The sequence below is a fragment of the Salmo trutta genome, chromosome 34 (assembly GCF_901001165.1).
Source record: "Salmo trutta chromosome 34, fSalTru1.1, whole genome shotgun sequence".
NCBI classification, from domain to species: domain Eukaryota; kingdom Metazoa; phylum Chordata; class Actinopteri; order Salmoniformes; family Salmonidae; genus Salmo; species Salmo trutta.
In genome coordinates this window covers 12,596,069-12,615,266 of record NC_042990.1, presented here as the reverse complement: position 1 = coordinate 12,615,266, position 19,198 = coordinate 12,596,069, and the positions used below count along the sequence as shown (strand labels likewise).

Sequence of the window (19,198 nt, the reverse complement as noted above, 5' to 3'; positions counted from 1 at the left end):
TATACACAAAAAGTGTATTTCTCTCAAATTCTGTGCACAAATTAGTTTACATCCCTGTTAGTGAGCATTTCTCCTTTGCCAAGATAATCCATCCATCTGACAGGTGTGGCATATCAAGAAGCTGATTAAACAGCACGATCATTACACAGGTGCACCTTGTGCTGGGGACAATTAATGGCCACTAAAATGTGCAGTTTTGTCACACAATGCCACAGAGGTATCAAGTTGAGTGGCATGCTGACTGCAGACATGTCCACCAGAGCGGTTGCCAGAAAATGTTATGTTAATTTCTCTACCATAATGTCTGTCTGTAATAATGCCCTTTTGTTGGGAAAAACCCATTCTGATTGGCTGGGCCTGGCTCCCAAGTGGGTGGGCCTATGCCCTCCCAGGTCCAACCATGGCTGCACCCCTGCCCTGTCATGTGAAATACATAGATTAGGGCCTAATTTATTTCTCTTTCAATTGACTGATTTCGTTATATGAACTGTAACCCTTTAAAATTGTTGCATTTATATTTTTGTTCAGTGTGTGTAATATATATATATATTTCCACACTGATGTTGGAATAATACTGTTAAATTCAGAAATATTAGCCTGTGGTGGTGGGATGAAATTTTGGCCTGCCTGAAATGGGTTAATAGACCAATAAGAAAGAGTTCCAAACCTCAGCTAATTTTCAGGTTTCCCCTCCCCACTCAGACCACTCGCAGACAGACAGTCCTAGCAAAATTCTTGCTCCAGAAATTGCTCTTTCCTAAGAAGCCATTTGTTTCTTTTTGACCATTTAAATTCTTACCTAGCAATTATTTAAAATTGAGATAAAAACAGCTGCATTGGACCTTTAATGCAACTCTTATTCCCATATAGTCATCTTTAACCCCCCACTGATCTTAAAAGTCATCCACAAAAGATGCTCCAGCAGAACCCCTTCACTGCCCATACCATTCTACTTGTGTATAATTCCTCCCTGCTACTAACTACAGCATAGTACACTATATGACAGCGAAAGTAAATCCCATGCTTACTCTAGCAGATAGGACTTTGGGGAACACGGCCCTCAAGGCCATCTCTTCGTTCGTTCGTCGGGCTTGCAGAGTCCGCTTCTCGACCCAGGCATAATTGTGCATTGTTCTGTATAGGACAGGAATGTACTCGAGTTTCCATCATGGCTTAAATGCGTCAGATGACGACTACCCGACAGTTTTCTTAAAAACAGGGCTTTCTAAGGCGACGTTTTGCCATTTCAAAAGTTGCATCAGCCATTAAGATGCATCAGTTGGTCAGAGCTGTAGTGACTTCCCTTTAAAATTTAGACCTTCACTTTCTGTCCACTTATCTTACAAATCAGACCACTGCCTGCCTCGTTGCCATAGAAACCAAACCAGACCACAGTTACAAACTTCTCTCATATTTCTCAAGAGGGGCAGTGACAGCTGAATAGAAGACGACCCCTGATGTGTGACTCTACCTGGGTTGTGACGTGTCTTGGATGATTCTCAGCTGCTGTAACCAACTAACTGCGTTGGATTTCCTCTCTGCAGCCTCAATTCACGTTTAGATTCTATTCGGTGGTCTAGCAAAGCGGGACTAGTACTGCCACTTTCTGGCCTGGATGTTCAAAGAAGAACAAGGGTGAAAAATGGGGAGGTAGTGAGTGAGGTACAACCTCGAGGTTAGGTTTAGTGTGAAGGGTGAGTTTGGCATTGAGATGGCAGGGGCACAATCCCCTAACTGTGTGTGTGTGTTAGGGGTTGGCTTAATGCAATGAAGTGCAGGCTAATGGGGACTAGGGTAAGTTTAGGTGTCGCTATAATATGGCACAGTCGGAATCATCCTTTTTCTCCCGTCTCCTCTGACCTCCCGGCTTGGCTGCCACTTGACCTCTCACCTGGAAGCAAAACAAACATTCATACAGGAAATGGACAAGCTTCTATGTAGGAAGTTTGTGAATCAAAGATAACAGAAAGTTGTATTTTAACCTAGTACCAGAAAAGTACAACACTGCACCGTGGTGAAAGAGTGCAATGAGTCCTTCATATTTTCTGCTCAAATAAATTGTAGTGTGATGGAAAAATCTCCAGGGGACACTTTCTTTACCAATTGTCTATACCAGTAGTCAAACATTTTCAGCGGGGACCCCATTTTTTCAGTCAGAATTTCTAAGGGACCTCATTTGTTTTGCAAACCCACATCTAACGAGAATCTTAAATATCAATGCATTTTGATTTTTACATCAAGAAATAACCTTAAATTCATCTCTTATCCAAATTAAAAGAAAAATCAAATTTACTCAAAATTGCATTTAAAAAAAAAAAAACTATTCATGGGGAAGTCTTGAATATTACAGGTCTATACTGTTGTATTGTGTAAATCTTTCATACTGTTGAAGTAAAGCCTAGAGAGGGCACCACCTTTCCTTCTAGTAAATGTCTTGATAGTGTGTGGTTGGTTACCTGCTGTGCTGGGGCCTGGGAGGGACCTTGTTGTTGTTGCTGCTGCTGCTGCTGCTGCTGGTACTCCTCCTCCTGCAGCCGTCTGGCCAGGTCCAGGTCACTGACGGGCCCCGGGGCCGCCCCCTGCTGCTGCTGCAGAGACATGGCCACCAGGTAGTCCTGGCAACCAAGCATACACCACGGGGTGAGTGAATGTGTAGTCATGGAAATGTGCATAGAGGCTGAAAACCTTAACGTCCATGGATGATTTACAGTACATACAGATCTCAAGTTAGGATCACGTTAGACACAGACAGCGTGGCAGTTCTACACATAAAAAAACGTAAGTATCTAGCTGCAGCATAAGACATGGAGATTGTCTCTGTGGCACATTGGATACTGCCCACTGTATCTGGGTACTTCTTAAATAACAGGTATCCTCAAACGGAAAATGGTGGCGGTGTGTTGTGGAGTGGGGGGGGGGGGGGGGGGTCACTGACCTGGTCGATCTGTCTCTGCTGCTGCTGGGGCGTGAGACTGTCGGGCTGTGTCACGAGGACGCTCCTCTGGGGCGGGTGGCACAGGCGGAAGTCTGAGTCGCAGAAGTTGCCGTCGCCCTCCACGTTGTGTAGGCTCTCCCACACCAGCCCCTCCTCCTGCAGGAAGCCCTGGTCTGTCACCAGCAGGTACAGGTGGCCCTGTGCGGTCACAAGGTCAAAGGTTAGAAGTCATTCACTGGGGGGGTGGTGGTAAGCGTTTTAGAGAATGTTGTGCTACTGCAGGGCGCTTGAGGGAACGTTACAGAACGTGCTACATGCCGCTGTCATGTACAATAGTCTTATCTATATATGCCATTTCTATCTGCAAGGTTCTATATGTTGCACCCTATAGATTGAGCCATTGGTAAATTCCCTTACCAACACGCACGCACACACACGCACCTTGTGCTTTATCATAGTGCTAAAGTGGTTGTTTCTGAAGAATACAGACAGCTCGCCCTCCTTGACTGTAGTGTTGAGCTCACAAAGTCCATGGTACGATAGCTGGGTCGCTGTGGACTCCAGAAACTGCTCTGCCACCAAACCTGAGACGGAGAAGTGTCAGCATAAGAGAGTAAGGGGAATAGCTGTATTACAGAGGAAACGGCCAAGTGAACAGAATGCAATTGGGATTATTTGATCAACTTCCCATCAAAACCCTCATCAATAAAACCAGTTTATTAGAGCTGGGCTTGAATATAAGTCTGCACCACCTGTAGCTCACCAGGACAAGGGTTGGTGACAACTCAAATGTATGTCAAGTAAGGATTCAGAAGGTCCTGTACCTTCACTGACACGGCTGCTGTCGTCCGAATGCTTGTAGCCGATGATCTTCTCTACCAGCTGGTTGTAGCTTAGCTTTCCCACCGCTGCCACCATCTCAAGGCTCTGGAGAAAGAAAATACTTTTAAACTGAAGCCCAAAACAAGGGATTTGGGGCATTAATTGTGAAAGGAGGGCTTTTACCTTCACATGTTCTACAAATGTCGCTTACCTGAGGGTCCACCAGCCAGCCATGGTAGAGTGGGATATCCAGCAGGTCAAAGGCGATACACTCTGGTGTGTACTCAAAGTCCGACACGCCTGTGAAGCGCACGTTGACGTCAAGGCCCGTGGACAGCTTTGGCAGAACTGCCATGGCGTCGCTCATGTTCTGCGGATTCAAAGATGTTTATTTTTTATTAGAAAACTACAGATGTTGGAAACCTGGGTTGGGGGTTACTACTGTTTCGATTACAGTCGATTTCGAGATTAACTTCTAGAATTGAAGATCAGACCATTTTCTAAAAGTAATTTGAATTCATATTTTGTGTTGAGATGGAATGGAATCGTACTTGCATACGATGTAGAGTTGGTTGCACAGAAGAACAGTATCAGCTGTTCCTAAATCATTTTCTCATATGGTTTACACCTCAGTTCCATTGACATGTGAGGTATGAGAATGCTGAAGGATAAAGCTAAGTGGATATGCAGGTTAGTAGTTCAAAGTTCACAAGTGTTTCCAAGAGACCTGCACTCTCAAGCACACCTAAAATGTCTGTCACTGTCGACTCCTACAATATAGTGTTTGAGTGGAAAGATTTTGAAAATACATTGAGGAATTGTCACTCAATGGATGTAAAAATAGACTTTGTTTGCTTGCTGTTTGAGGAGAATATTCATTTGAGAAGCTCCACAGTGGTGGTGCATTAATCCAATCAGAAATACTATCAGAAACACCAAATGGGCACATTTATATGCCTACATTTGCAAGCAGGCCAGGTAGCATATAAACCTACTTCTATGCGTAATCAGGTGCGTGTCCTTACTCAACATTGACGGGAGCGCTCCAAACAAAAGACAAGGACAAAATTGACAAAACTCGTAAATGGAATGAAATAAACCAAAATTGTTTCTCAAGTGTAGCATAGGTTGTGAACTCTGCAAACAATGTGTCCACTCCAACAATGAGAACAGTAAAATACTGGAATAATAATATATTGAATGCATTAACGTAACCTAACAAAAATTGTAGATTAGAAATTTAAGCAATTACCGGTAAATTTACTACAGGTGATATACCCTATGTAAATGGTGAATTGATATACCGTAAATTCCGGACTATAAGCCGCAACTTTTTCCCCACGCTTTGAACCTCGCGGCTTAAAACAATGACGTGGCTAATATATGGATTTTTCCCGCTTTCAATTTTTTTTCTCTCCAAAAAAAAACACATTCTGTGACGTGCTCAGTTTTTTGGCGGCATGAAGCTTTCATTAGACCAATGAAATTGCCGAACGGTTTAAGGTCAAACAACTTTTTTGTTTACTATTTATATTAAATCGAGCGCTTTCAAACTTCCCATCATTCTGATTACGGTAGTCATTTTGTCACCCTCATCATGGCAAAGACACGGAGAAATGCATATGATGCAGCTTTCAAGTTGAAGGCGATTGATCTGGCTGTTGGAAAAGGAAATAGAGCTGCTGCACGGGAGCTTGGTCTTAATGAGTCGATGATAAGATGTTGGAAACAGCAGCGTGAGGAATTGACTCAGTGCAAAAAGACAACTAAAGCTTACTGCTAATTTTTTTTTTTTTGTTACAAGCCGTGTTTCGTTAAAGCCTATTTATTTTTGTTACAAGCCGTGTTTTGTTAAAGCCTGTGCAAAGTTCATTTGTTTCAATGTACCGGTAGGCACCTGCGGCTTATAGACATGTGCGGCTTATTTATGTTCAAAATAATATATATATATATATATTTTTTTTTTTATTCAGTGGGTGCGGCTTATATTCAGGTGCGCTTAATAGTCCGGAAATTACGGTACTAACAATCAAAACGCAAACAATTCCCACAATGAAGTTATGAATCAATGAATGTGCACAAACTGGCGGGAGAGAGCGCATTCTGGAGAGAGTTGTGCATTATGCAGCCACACTCCCATTCTTTTTGGACTGTGCCATCAGCAATGGACTAGTTCACTGAGATGGGAGCAAAGAAGAACGGTTTCTAGTGCGAAATAAATAAAATGTGTGTGTGTGTGTGTGTATGCTTTTTCAGTTCTGCCCACAAATTTATGGGATTGAGGTCAGGGCTTTGTGATGGCCACTCCAATACCTTCACTTTGTTGTCCTTAAGCCATTTTGACAACTTTATGTATGTATGTATGTATGTATGTATGTATGTATGTATGTATGTATGTATGTATGTATGTATGTATACAGTTGAAGTCAGAAGTTTACATACACCTTAGCCAAATACATTTAAACTCAGTTTCACAATTCCTGACATTTAATCCTAGTAAAAATTCCTTGTCTTAGGTCAGTTAGGATCACCACTTTATTTTAAGAATGTGAAATTGCAGAATAATAGTAGAGAGACTGATTTATTTCAGCTTTTATTTCTTTCATCACATTCCCAGTGAGTCACAAGTTTACATACACTCAATTAGTATTTGGTAGCATTGCCTTTAAATTGTTTAGCTTGGGTCAAACGTTTTGGGTAGCCTTCCACAAGCTTCCCACAATAAGTTGGGTGAATTTTGGCCCATTCCTCCTGAAAGAGCTGGTGTAACTGAGTCAGGTTTGTAGGCCTCCTTGCTCGCACATGCCTATTCAGTTCTGCCCACACATTTTCTATGGGATTGAGCTCAGGGTTTGTGATGGCCACTCCAATACCTTGACTTTGTTGTCCTTAAGCCATTTTGCCACAACTTTGGAAGTCTGCTTGGGGTCATTGTCCATTTGGAAGACCCATTTGCGACCAAGCTTTAACTTCCTGATTGATGTCTTGAGATGTTGCTTCAATATATCCACATCATTTTCATTCGTCATGATGCCATTTATTTTGTGAAGTGCACCAGTCCCTCCTGCAGCAAAGCACCCCCACAACATGATGCTGCCAGCCCTGTGCTTCACGGTTGGGATGGTGTTCTTTGGCTTGCAAGCCTCCCCCTTTTTCCTCCAAAAATAACGATGGTCATTATGGCCCATTTTTGTTTCATCAGACCAGAGGACATTTCTCCAAAAAGTACAATCTTTGTCCCCATGTGCAGTTGCAAACTGTAGTCTGGCTTTTTTATGGCGGTTTTGGAGCAGTGGCTTCTTCCTTGCCGAGCGGCCATTCAGGTTATGTCGATAAAGGACTCGTTTTACTGTGGATATCGATACTTTTGCACCTGTTTCCTTCAGCATCGTCACAAGGTCCTTTGCTGTTGTTCTGGGATTGATTTGCACTTTTCGCACCAAAGTACGTTCCTCTCTAGGAGATAGAATGCGTCTCCTTCCTGAGCGGTATGATGGCTGCGTGGTCCCATGGTGTTTAAACTTGCGTACTATTGTTTAGTACAGATGAACGTGGTACCTTCTGGCATTTGGAAATTGCTCCCAAGGATGAACCAGACTTGTGGAGCTCTACAATTTTTTTTCTGAGATCTTGGCTGATTTCTTTTGATTTTCCCATGATGTCAAGCAAAGAGGCACTGGGTTTGAAGGTAGGCCTTGAAATACATCCACAGGTACACCTCCAATTGACTCAAATGATGTCAATTAGCCTATCAGAATCTTCTAAAGCCATGATATAATTTTATGGAGTTTTCCAAGCTGTTTAAAGGCCGTGTCAACTTAGTGTATGTAAACTTCTGACCCACTGGAATTATAATTATAAGTGAAATAATCTGTCTGTAAACAATTGTTGGAAAAATTACTTGTGTCATGCACAAAGTAGACTTGCCAAAACTATAGTTTGTTAACAAGAACTTTGTGGAGTGGTTGAAAAACCGAGTTAATGACTCCAACCTAAGTGTATGTAAACTTCAAGACTTCAACTGTACATACATACATACATACATACATACATACATACATACATACATACATACATACGCACACACACCACACTGCTCGACAATAAAATAAAAAAAAAAATTGGTCGACCAACAGCCTATTGTCCAGTCGAATAATTGGGTTCACCCGTAAAGGAACCAGATTGATTAGCTCTGAACCCCATGTGTGTCAGAGCCAGGTGGTTGATCATGGTGCTTACAACATCAAGAACATGGGTTTGATTCCTGCATGAGCCACACATACCAAACAGATGGGTTGACTTGAAGTCACTTTGTAATAAAGAGCTGCTAATGACCATTAAGTGAATTGGCTGCATCCACACAGGTGCCACCCATTTGTTTGAGGCTTACACCTCACTGTACATTTTCAGTTCAGTAATTTTGAATCCTTGTTATTCCCTAAACTCCTTATTGTGGTACTCTAGTGGCAGCTGGTGTGACTTAGCACTGATGACACAGGCTTCTGCCTCTGCTGTGAACTCCACTTCCCCTTAAAAATGTGTCACTAACTTACACCCAACCACACACACACAATTTTGTGCACACAGCTACAAAAAGATAGACCAGTGGCGGCTGCTGAGGGGAGGACGGCTCATAATAATGGCCGGAACGGTTGTAAATGGAACGGCAAACACAAGGAAGCCATTTGTTTGATTTATTTGAAACAATTTAACTTATTCCACACCAGCAATTACCACGAGCCCATCCTCCCCAATTAAAGAGGTGCCCCCAACCTCCTGTGAGGTAGACAACGCAGACAGACCTGCACCTGCAGACGCACACGTCCAAACACAAATGCACCCACGCTAGCACAGCTTCCGGAAAAACATTCAGACACAGACCAACAGTGTCATAAATAAGCCAAGTGGACAGATGTGTGTTTATACAGAGGTGAGTTTACCTGCTGAAAGTTGAGCTCCATTCCCTCAGCCTCCTCCCTGGGTTTGATGGACAATACGCACTCCCCTGTGGCAGAAACACAAAGTGCGGGAGTATAAAAACAAAATGGGTAATGTGGTTCTCAGACAGTGAGTGACCAAACAGAAATGCGTGTTATGATACAGTGCGTTCAGAAAGTATTCATACCCACTTTGTTGTGTTACAGCCTGAATTCTAAATTGATTATATGTTCTCACCCATCTACACACACACACACACTACCCCATAAGGAGAAAGTGCAAACATGTTTTTAGAAATGTTTGCAAATGTATTAAATTAAGTACAGATCTCATTTACAGAAGAATTCACACGTGAGTCAATACATGTTATATTTACCTTTGGCAGTGATTACAGCTGTACAGTCTTTCTGGGTAAGCCTCTAAGAGCTTTGCACACCTGGATTCTACAACATTTGCACATTATTCTTAAACAAATTATTTGATCTGTCAAGTTGGTTGTTCAGCATTGATAGATAGCCAAGTCTTGCCATAGATTTTCAAACCGATTTAAGTCAAAACTGTAACTAGGCCACTCAGGAACATTCAATGTCATCTTGGTAAGTTACTCCAGTGTATATTTGGCCTTGTGTGTTAGGTTACTGTCCTGCTGAAAGGGGAATTTGTCTTCCAGTGTTTGTCTTCCGGTTTTCCACTTGGATTTGGCCTGTGCTTAGCTCTATTCCGTTTCTTCTTATCCCAAAAAACTCCCCTGTCTTTTCTGCTGGCAAGCATAGCCATAATATGATGCAGCCACCTCCATGCTTGAAAATATGGAGTTATACTCAGTGATGTGTTGTGTTTGCCCCGAACATAATGTTTGTATTCAGGACATAAAGTTAACCTTTTTTGCGGTTTTACTTTAGTGCCTTATTGCAAACAGGATGCATGTTTTGTAATATTTTGATTCTGTACAGGCTTCATTTCACACTGTCATTTAGGTAGGTATTGTGGAGTAATTACAATGTTGTTGATCCATCCTCAGTTTTCTCCTATCACAGCAATTAAACTGTTTTAAAGTGACTATTGGCCTCATGGTGAAATCCCTGAGTGGTTTCCTTCATCTACGGCAACTGAGTTAGGAGTGACACTTGTATCTTTGTAGTGACTGGGTGTTTTTTTGTACCCATCTACCAATAGGTGCCGATCTTCGCACGGCATTGGTCTTCATGGTTGAATCGGTTTGAAATTCACTGCTCGACTGAGGGACCTTACCAATACAGTGCAGTACTCCTGAACTTATTTAGGCTTGCCATAACAAAAGGGTTGAATACTCGAGGCATTTTCCCTTTTAATTAATTTGTAAACATTTCTAAAAACACAATTCCACTTTGACGTGGTGGGTTATTGTGTCTAGGCCAGTGACACAAAATCTCAATTGAATCCATTTAAAAATCAGGCGGTAACACAAAAAGTCAAGGGGCGTGAATACTTTCTGAAGGCACTGTATTTCTCCATGTTAATGGTCAGAGTTGACTGCGTTTCCAATTTGCTAGATCTTTCAATGACTGAAGCCCTTGGCTCCTGGAGCATAGGGCCAGTGATGATCTTTAATTTACTGCCTGATAATATGCAGTCTCTTTAGTTACTCGTATTTTCATGTGTTCATGACAACCTCAGTGTAATGTATGAAAATGTGTTGTTTACTGGAAGTTACAAAGCAATAACTTCAGTGTAACAAAGTCTATATGGATGTACAGTCAATACACTTCCTTGTTTCTTACCAAGGTGAGCCATCAGGTCCTCTGTGGTGACTACTTCTGTTTGGGCGGGTAGCTTGGCCTGAAGACAAATCACACATGATTATAATTTGTAAGCACTTTTCTTGACCAATGTTCATTAAAACAATAGACTCTCTGAAGCTGACATCCTGCCATTTATAAACGTAAATTCTGTGTTGCCTCGATTTTGAAAGATGTTGATGGTACAAACAAGATTATAGGATTCAGAAGGCTTTGGTGTTCTCTTAACTACGGCTCATCACACCCTAACGTGAACCTGTAATTCCTGCTTCTAGAAACTTCCCTCACGCCTGTGTCATGTCACTAATTCTGGCATGCATACACACCTCGGATGTCATCCTCACCCTTATTCTCAGTCACCTTAAGAAGGCCAATTATACATCTCAATTGTCTTAAGTGGCTTTAGGCCTACTTCATCTGCACTGATCTCAAAACATATGACAGGGTAAAGCAGTATATTTTAGGACTATTGGGGAATTTTGCAACGTGCATCTCAATAGTCTAAAGTAGCCTCCTTTTGTCTCCTTCCATTGATCTGAAAAGAAATAGACCAGTGAATGCAAAATCCCCCAATAGTCCTACAATATACTGCTTTACCCTATCATATGTTTTGAGATCAGTGCAGACGAAGTAGGCCTAAAGCCACTTAAAACAATTGAGATGCGTAATCATGGACCCCATTAGTCCTATATAGCTGTTTCTACAGTCCAACATTACCTTCCAGAGCAAAAACAGGGTGTTCATGATGGCCAGTAGGGGACAGGGCCCATTCTCACTCTGCGTGATGATGGGTGTCTTCTTCTCCTTCCAGGTGATCCATTTCACAAAGTAGTAGGCCGGCATCATGGGCTCTGGTTCCGGGGCGGCGGTGGCTCCTCCCGTGGCTGCGGCACCCAGGACGTCACTGACCAGGCCGGGGACGTCAGCAGAGGGGGAGCGGCCCTCGTTTCCCAGGGCAGAGTAGGACGACAATGGCTCGTCATTCCCGGTGTTGCCCTCGAAGAACTCCAGGCTGCGGATGGAGAAGGAGGGAGAGTCGCTTGTAGCCGACTGGCTATTCTCGTCCGACCTTCCAAACATGGCCTCTGAGCTTTCCCCGTTCACTTCGGTCAGAGTTTGGCTCTGCGGGGTGGATTGAGCTTCTTCCGTTGTGCCATTTTCAGACATGGCGGCACACGTGGCGGATGGCGTGAGTGCGGTTCCACTGTGTTTGTCAGAACCTTCTGCTTCCATAATTTGGGTCTTGACTGATGAGACTTTGGTGGAATCTTCACGGTCCAAGGGTTCTGCTTTGTGGCTTTCTTTAGCCACAGAGGACCCTGGTGTAAGGCCGCCCTCTTCAGAAATGGCCTCTGTCAGAGAGCAGTCATCTTTGACAACGCCCAGGAGATCTCCTCTGACCATCTCTGTGCCAGAATCCGCCATAGCTGGGTAATGTTCAATATAGCACTTAATCAATAGAAAATAAGGCCAAGTCGTCGGTAAAGACTACTTCAGGCTTAGGCTGTATAAGCATAGAAAAACAAACTCAGCCCTTTACATTAAGTATATTCACGGCTTTAAAAGTTGGCAGTGACCTTCTAGGAGAACCTCGAGGGAAATCTACTCGACAATCAGTTCCCTGGTATTCCTGAGTAACAGTGTCCTTAGTTTGCAAAACAGGGTTTAATGGACGGCTACAGCAGAATCCAGTCACTCTGTCAGTTTTATGTCATTCAGACTGTAAGACAGTGGATTTCACAAAACTCTACAAGATTTCCTCTAACAAAAGATAACGATATTTACACAAAATATATATCAATTTAACCTTAACAAAAGTACAATTATCTTACAGATAATTTTCAGCACTGCCTCTGTCCATTGCAGCTACAAACTAGAGCAAATCTATCTTTGGGGGAGGCAAAACTTATCTGGTTAGAAAAGTTGTGATTTTCCTGACTATACAATGGAATACACCAGAGAGATGGACAAGTGACAAGGGAGATGGAGCTGGTCAAGCTTGTCCCTTGCCTCGTGACATGGATGACTCAGTATGTTTCTAGGATATCAGCGCGGTATGGTTGACTTCTTAGCCTCGTCTGAAAATATCAGCTGGAGAATTCGCGTAACCATATTCTTACAAAATTGTACCATACCTGCAAGAAAAAAAGATCAGTCAGGGAAATAACTTATTTTCTAACAACACAAATTATTATTCTAACTACGTGATAGGACTGACCCCGGGGTTGACAAAATACTGAGAAGGTAACGCTAACTATAAAGTCGGTCTAGAAAATGTTGCATCTGCCAAGTAACACCAGAACTGACTACCGTCCGGACCATAGCTGGCTATAGCCTCGTGGTGAAGCTCAGAAGTTGATAGCTCCCATCACTAACGTTACCCGGCAATGACTCTCAATGATGTTGGCAGCTTGTTAGCTTACTAGCTAACGTTAGCTGACCAGCAGAAAATAAAATAACTTACCACGAAGCCAGTTGACAGCGTAAATGGCAACAACAACAAAAAAAAGTACTGAAAATGCAGACTGTTGTTGGTCCAATCAACAGAAAACGTTAACGAGCTTCGCTGGCTGACAAAGCCATGCTATTTACATGCCACGGTCTCCTCGGTCGCTATCTTGAACTCGCTTACTCCACTTTACTTCCTCTTGTACTACCACAGCAAATATTTGTATATCTGTGACCACAGTCTGTAAACAATGATGTCCCGAGCTGCATTAACCACAGGGGGGGACTCATTTTTAGACGTCATGCACCATGCTACAAACATAAAATACATTTAGTATAATATGCAAACCAAAAATATTTCGGGAAAAAAAAAAGAAAATACTCAGCAAATATGCGAATTAATCAAACACCAGCTACATTAAATGATTGTGAATGTAATCTTCATGGGGACACGAGTGGTTGGAGGAGAGAACTGCAGGTGTAAATATACTGGTCGTGTTCATGAGCGTCATGTCTCCTTGCTGTGTTTTATTGCAGAGACGAAAGTCTAAAATGTGTGTTTAGCGTGTAATGGATGATATGTCTCACACTGTGTGTGACATCTGTGATATATAAAGAGGATGAACACCTGCTCTCATTAATGAAGGAACGGAATAAAATAGTATAATCGTCCAATTCCCACACAGCTTCATTTCTCCTTTGTCTTGTCTTGACCATCATTCTGATTCTAAAAGTAGGATTTGTGTTGGTAAAATACATATACAAATTCTGGAAATATGTTGTGTTGATATTGTCATGAGGTGAAAAGTATGGGACACACAGCTCTGGAGGGACTTGCTTATTGGGACTACTACACATGTGACGTCATGAATTTACCGGCGTAAACACAACCACTTTGGAGTGATGTGGATTCCGAGTCTTTTCAGTGAGCCGGCTCATTTGGCTCAGTTCAACTAAAAGAGCCATTCATTTAGCTCCTAAACGACTCTTCGTTCAGTAGCGCTTAAAAACGTACCTAAAACCATAAACAAATGCAAATCTCCAGAGTTGTGGACTCGATTCACATGGCTTGGACTCGAGTCTGACTCCAGCCACAAATTAGACTTGATAGAAAATAAAATAGCTTGAAACTTGACTTGGAGCCTCAATACTCTGGACTAGACTTTGACTTGAGACTGATGTATGGAGCGAGATAGCTGCCAATAGGTTGAACTTACATATCGGTAGGATCGTAAGAAAATCTATAAGTAAATTGTTAGGATCGTAAGAAAAGCCAGCGTGAAACATGAAAAGTAAATGTTAAATTAGATCTGTAAACGTGCAAACCCTATGTTATGACTATGAATTAACATTTACACGTTCAATTCTTACTTAACATCTCCCTTTACTAGGTTACATATCTTTTTTATAAGTACAAACTTTTGTCAGTAATGTAATGTGGCAGATAGTAACCCTTTCAGACCACACGTCATTAGAATTGTTTAACATACTATGAATAGTTAGTGTGTCTACCTCGGAATTGCAGCTCAATGTCTTACACACACACGCGCACACACACACACACATACACAAGCACCAAAGCGATAAGATAGCATTTGTGTGTTATATAAATTGCATAGTTTATTTACCAAAAAATGTATTTACAAAAAAACACACTGCAATTTCACATACAAGGTATCAAGCACAAATGGACTTGAAAAATATAAATAATTGTGGTGCCCATCAATATTACAAACTTACAGTATCATATTTATGCTCATATATTATGTTAACTAATAGCAAAGAAAAGTTTTGGAATTGACCTACTCAAGACCAAATTAAATCTGTGTGACATGATACCCTTTGGATTTATAATTTTAGAATGTCAGTTTACTAGTTAGTACACAGTCCGGGTTTTAATCATGACCAGAGGGACCGCCTAAGCGCCAAATTATCCTAGGTAGATTTAAAACAGCATAATTCTGAGGTTCTGGTGAGAACTGGCAAAATGTTTCACAAACTCATCCATGTTGAGGGAGCGTGCCCTCCTTGACTCAACACTGAGAATTCCGAGGTGACTTAACCTGTCATCAACCATTGTTGTCCTAATGTGGGTTTTAATCCGTTTTAAAGCTGAGAAGCTTCTCTCGCAAGAAGCCCTGCTGACTGGTAACAACAGAACTCTTACAAAGTCGAAATAGCTCATGGAAGACCTCTTTATAAGGTTCTAGAAACACAACAAAGTCATGAGTAGACGGTCTGTCCCTTCCACTTTTCTCTCTCCTATCAAGAAGCCGCTTGGTTTGATGAACCTCATGTTGAGGTCCTCTAAATCTGACTCAAAGGTCTGAGCAAAAGCAAACAGAGGCTTCTCATTCAAGAATGTTGTACTCTGGGTTGAGAGACTGGACCCCTTGCATTATCTTGCAATTCTTCTTTGAAAAACACCTCTGCAGCTCAGCTGTGAGACTGTCAAGCACCTAATAAAAGATAGCTCTTTGGAAGCTCTCACCATCACTTTGGTCTCTATTTTTCTGTCCTACAGTGTTCATCATCAATGGGTCGTGAAATCTTAAGCTTGTTTTAGGCTGTCTTTTACATACTGTTTGTTCACTTATTTTGCAGTGCTCTGCAATCTCTTCAACCTCTTTCAATAGTTCTCCAAAGTAACCCTCACTTCTGTGGTCCTGTAATGTGTCTGTAAAGGCACCTACTAGATCCACAGACCTTGTTAGGTCAAGAGCATGATTGGAGCATGTCAGAAAGACATTTGGCATCACCAAGCACTTTACAAAAGGTAACCAAAAGCCCTATGAAATGTAAATCTATCTGAGAAAGAAGGCCCCTTGCCTCCACTGATCTATCACCACTATTTTCAAGTGTGATATCCTGTAGCACTCTCAGAACTGCTGGAAGCCTGTCCTTTAGATTACGGCATTCCATGTATCTGCATGCCCACCTTACATCTGTAAGTCTCTGTAGTCCCCTGGGCTGCTGCTGTGGATACAGCTCTTTCTGAACTGCAAGCCACTTGAGATGAACGTATGAGCCAGATACAAAGTTATAAAGTTTCTGCAGGAGAGCAAAAAAGTTAACTGCTTTAGGCACTGATTTTACAGCATCGACAAGAACCAAATTCAAACAATGTGCATTACAGTGCACAGAAAAAAATCAAAATCTTGCACTGTTTTCAATCCGTGCAGACACACCAGAATGCTTTTCGCTCATGACGGATGCACCGTCTGTCACGACTTCCGCCGAAGTCGGTCCCTCTCCTTGTTCGGGCGGTGTTTGGCGGTCGACGTCACCGGCTTTCTAGCCATTGCCGATCCACTTTTCATATTCTATTTGTTTTGTCTTTGTCTTACACACCTGGTTTCAATTCCCCAATTACTTGTTCATTATTTAACCCTCTGTTCCCCCATGTTTGTTTGTGAGTAATTGTTTGTATGTAAGACGGTCCGTTATGTGGGCTTGCTTTATTGTATATTATTTGTCTATTTTGAGTAAATTAGGTTTATTTACTCATATCTGCTGTCCTGCGCTTGACTCCTCTACACAAGCTACACACAGACCACATTACACCGTCATAGCCTTGTCCCACACGATTATTTCCGTAGTCCAGACCATGTTTTTCAAGGCAATCAATTATAATTTTTGTAAGACCTCCTGCATCTAAACTTTCAGCTGACAAAGTGTAAAAAGCCTTCGTGGACAGTACCTCACAACTAAATACTTTTTTCTTTAAATCTTTGGTTTCATCTGCAATTACACTAAAAACTTCCCTTTCTTTTACTTGTCTTATTATTTCACTTTGTACCATCTCAGCTAAACCCTCAAGAACTTTGTTCTGGATTTGGCGGCTTGTGTACTTAGCATTGCCACATGCATTCATCCTTTTCTCTATGAGGGTCATGCTTTGCTATTTCTTCTAAGATTGTCAAAACATTACCCTTGTTGTGAGAGTCATCAGACACTCGATGACCTCTCTGCGCTTTATTTTGAGTGGCAGTTAATAGGAGCACATCTGCAATTGTTTTAATGTAAGTACAGTTTTCCTCCACTTTCTTTTTCCGGTCCTCATTTATGACATCTAACATTGATGAGTTGCTGTCAATAAGCCCTTTTACGCTGATTCTAAGCATACATAGCATTGACATGATGCCCTGCCTTCGAATGGAGCTTAAACCCAGAATCTTTAAACAGCGCCTTTTTCCAGTTACAACAATCTGACTGTGATGTGAAGGCAGATTCAGGTGTATTGGGCAGAGAAAAATACCTACAGGCAAAACAATAAGTTGAATCTTGATTTACAGAATATTCAAGCCATGAATTGTCCTTATACCAGGAGCTGTAGAAAGCCCTTTTCCTAGTACCATGCTGAGTTCTGGGAAATGTTTTCAAACACCATCTCTGGATCTTGAAATGTCTGAAATACACATTAAATAATGTGTCATATCTCTATGGAAATGTATAATTATGGGATCCACAAGATTAGATACTAACAGCTGCTAACTAAAATGTGTAGTTGTCACATGCGTCGAAAGGATTGGACCAAGGCGCAGTGTGTTCATCTTCTTTTATTAATGAGGGAACACTTAAACAAAATAAACAAACGACAAACAACAGTTCCGTAAGGCACCACGACTATACGAAAAACAACCACCCACAAAACCCAAAGGAAAACAGTCTGCCTAAGTATGGCTTCCAATCAGAGACAACGAAAGACACCTGCCTCTGATTGGAAACCATACTCGGCCAAACCTGGAAAACGAAACATAGAAAATGAAAACTAGAACACATTCCCCTGGAAACAAACAAACCCCAAAACACACAAAACAACCCCCCTGCCACACCCTGACCATTCTACTATGGCAAAAGACCCTTTTCACTTGTCAGGACGTGACAGTAGTTTAAAGTATAGGCCTAGCTTACCATTGGGTCCTTTTGGAACAGCATATCTGGTGCATGACGCAGTTGGGAGGGGCTCGATGACATCTCCTGGCAGCTCTGGCTCACTGTCTTGCTCAGAGCCAGAGGTCTCTGTGTCATCCCTTGATACATCTATTACATTAAAATAACACAAGAACCATTAGTGTATAATCAAAATCAAAATGTCACAGCCATCAAACAAGAACACACATGAATCAACAACCAACATTTTAAAGTGAGGCTTAATCTGACAAAATCATCTATTACAAGCTGAAGCTAAACTTAAATTCTGAACTGGGCATGTGACTGACTGCCTGGTAGATGCTCTGACCTGGTAGTGGTAGACTGTGTCCTTGTGAAGTCTGACCACACTGACTCTGACTAGCCTCAGGTAGGGAGCTGCTCTGGGGTCCGATGGTGATGCAAGGGCTGGGGACTGTTTGCACCTGATCTGCCTGTTTGTGCTTCTTTAAAAATACATCTGATATCTCTCCCTTTCTTTTCATGTTTAATTGACCCTATGCAAAAATAAGGCAGTTTGTGGTTACATCTAAGCATCCAATTACCCACATTTTAGTCCAATCTCAATCTTAATTACAAATCCCCATTATCATAACTGTACCTTAAAATCAACTACCAGCCCAAATTACTAGTTTGATCATGGCTAGCCCTACTTTGCAGTAAGTAACTTAGCTAGCTCTAATTTCTTAGCCTGTTTACTATCGTAAATGTGTATCTGCAAATTGTGGTAATATTTTGAGTAACGTTAACAGATGATAATCACAAATGTTCGTTTTAGTTCAAGTACGAAAATCTAATTGCTGAACACTGACAGCTGTAGCCTACTAGTTACCCCACATTAGCTAAACATTCGTATACCGTAACTTACGACACTGCACTGTATATGCTTGTATTACTAGCACAGATGTAAACATGATGTTAGGCTAAATTGGGAACTGATCTCTCTTATCTGATTAACTGTCTGTTAATGGAGCCAAAGGTCTGACGTTAATTTACACAGCGACTCAACTTTCGTAAAAGTTGTTCAGGAAACCTAAACCCGATGCTAAACCTTAAAACCTCCTTCAAATATGATGCTTTCGTCAATCGCGAAAAGAGCTCGTGGAGCTGTGGAAATATTCTCTCTTCTTCTTCTGTATGTTCTTGTTCTTGTTCTTCTGTATCTTGCAACCAACGCTAATATTCTCTCTTCCTCGTCCTCGATTTGAAAATGTCAAAATAAATGCTTCTTTCAACAAGAGGTGAAATGAGATGTCAATCAGCATTAAACTGCCAGCAGCGAATGAAATGTGGGGTGGCACATGGGGGGGCCAATCAGATGTCAGGAGTGTCCAGTGCCACCCCG

At 41.8% G+C, this 19,198-nt stretch overlaps 1 protein-coding gene and 1 long non-coding RNA gene across 2 annotated transcripts; both read right to left on the bottom strand.

Annotated features, from left to right (window-relative positions):
* Positions 1–776: 776 nt before the first annotated feature.
* Positions 777–13,339, bottom strand: LOC115173606 (ubiquitin carboxyl-terminal hydrolase MINDY-1). The gene is made up of 10 exons (XM_029731869.1): positions 12,938–13,339; positions 11,191–12,608; positions 10,456–10,513; positions 8,698–8,762; positions 3,969–4,127; positions 3,760–3,862; positions 3,377–3,519; positions 2,936–3,133; positions 2,457–2,615; positions 777–1,891 (listed from the first exon to the last, which is right to left on the bottom strand). The coding sequence occupies exons 2-10, from the start codon at positions 11,896–11,898 to the stop codon at positions 1,811–1,813; spliced, it is 1,674 nt and encodes a 557-aa protein (XP_029587729.1). The 5' UTR covers positions 11,899–12,608; positions 12,938–13,339; the 3' UTR covers positions 777–1,810.
* Positions 13,340–16,636: 3,297 nt separating this feature from the next.
* On the bottom strand, positions 16,637–19,135 carry LOC115173605 (uncharacterized). The gene is made up of 2 exons (XR_003871633.1): positions 17,836–19,135; positions 16,637–17,329 (listed from the first exon to the last, which is right to left on the bottom strand). It is a non-coding gene; the product is annotated as an uncharacterized LOC115173605 (long non-coding RNA).
* Positions 19,136–19,198: the final 63 nt, after the last annotated feature.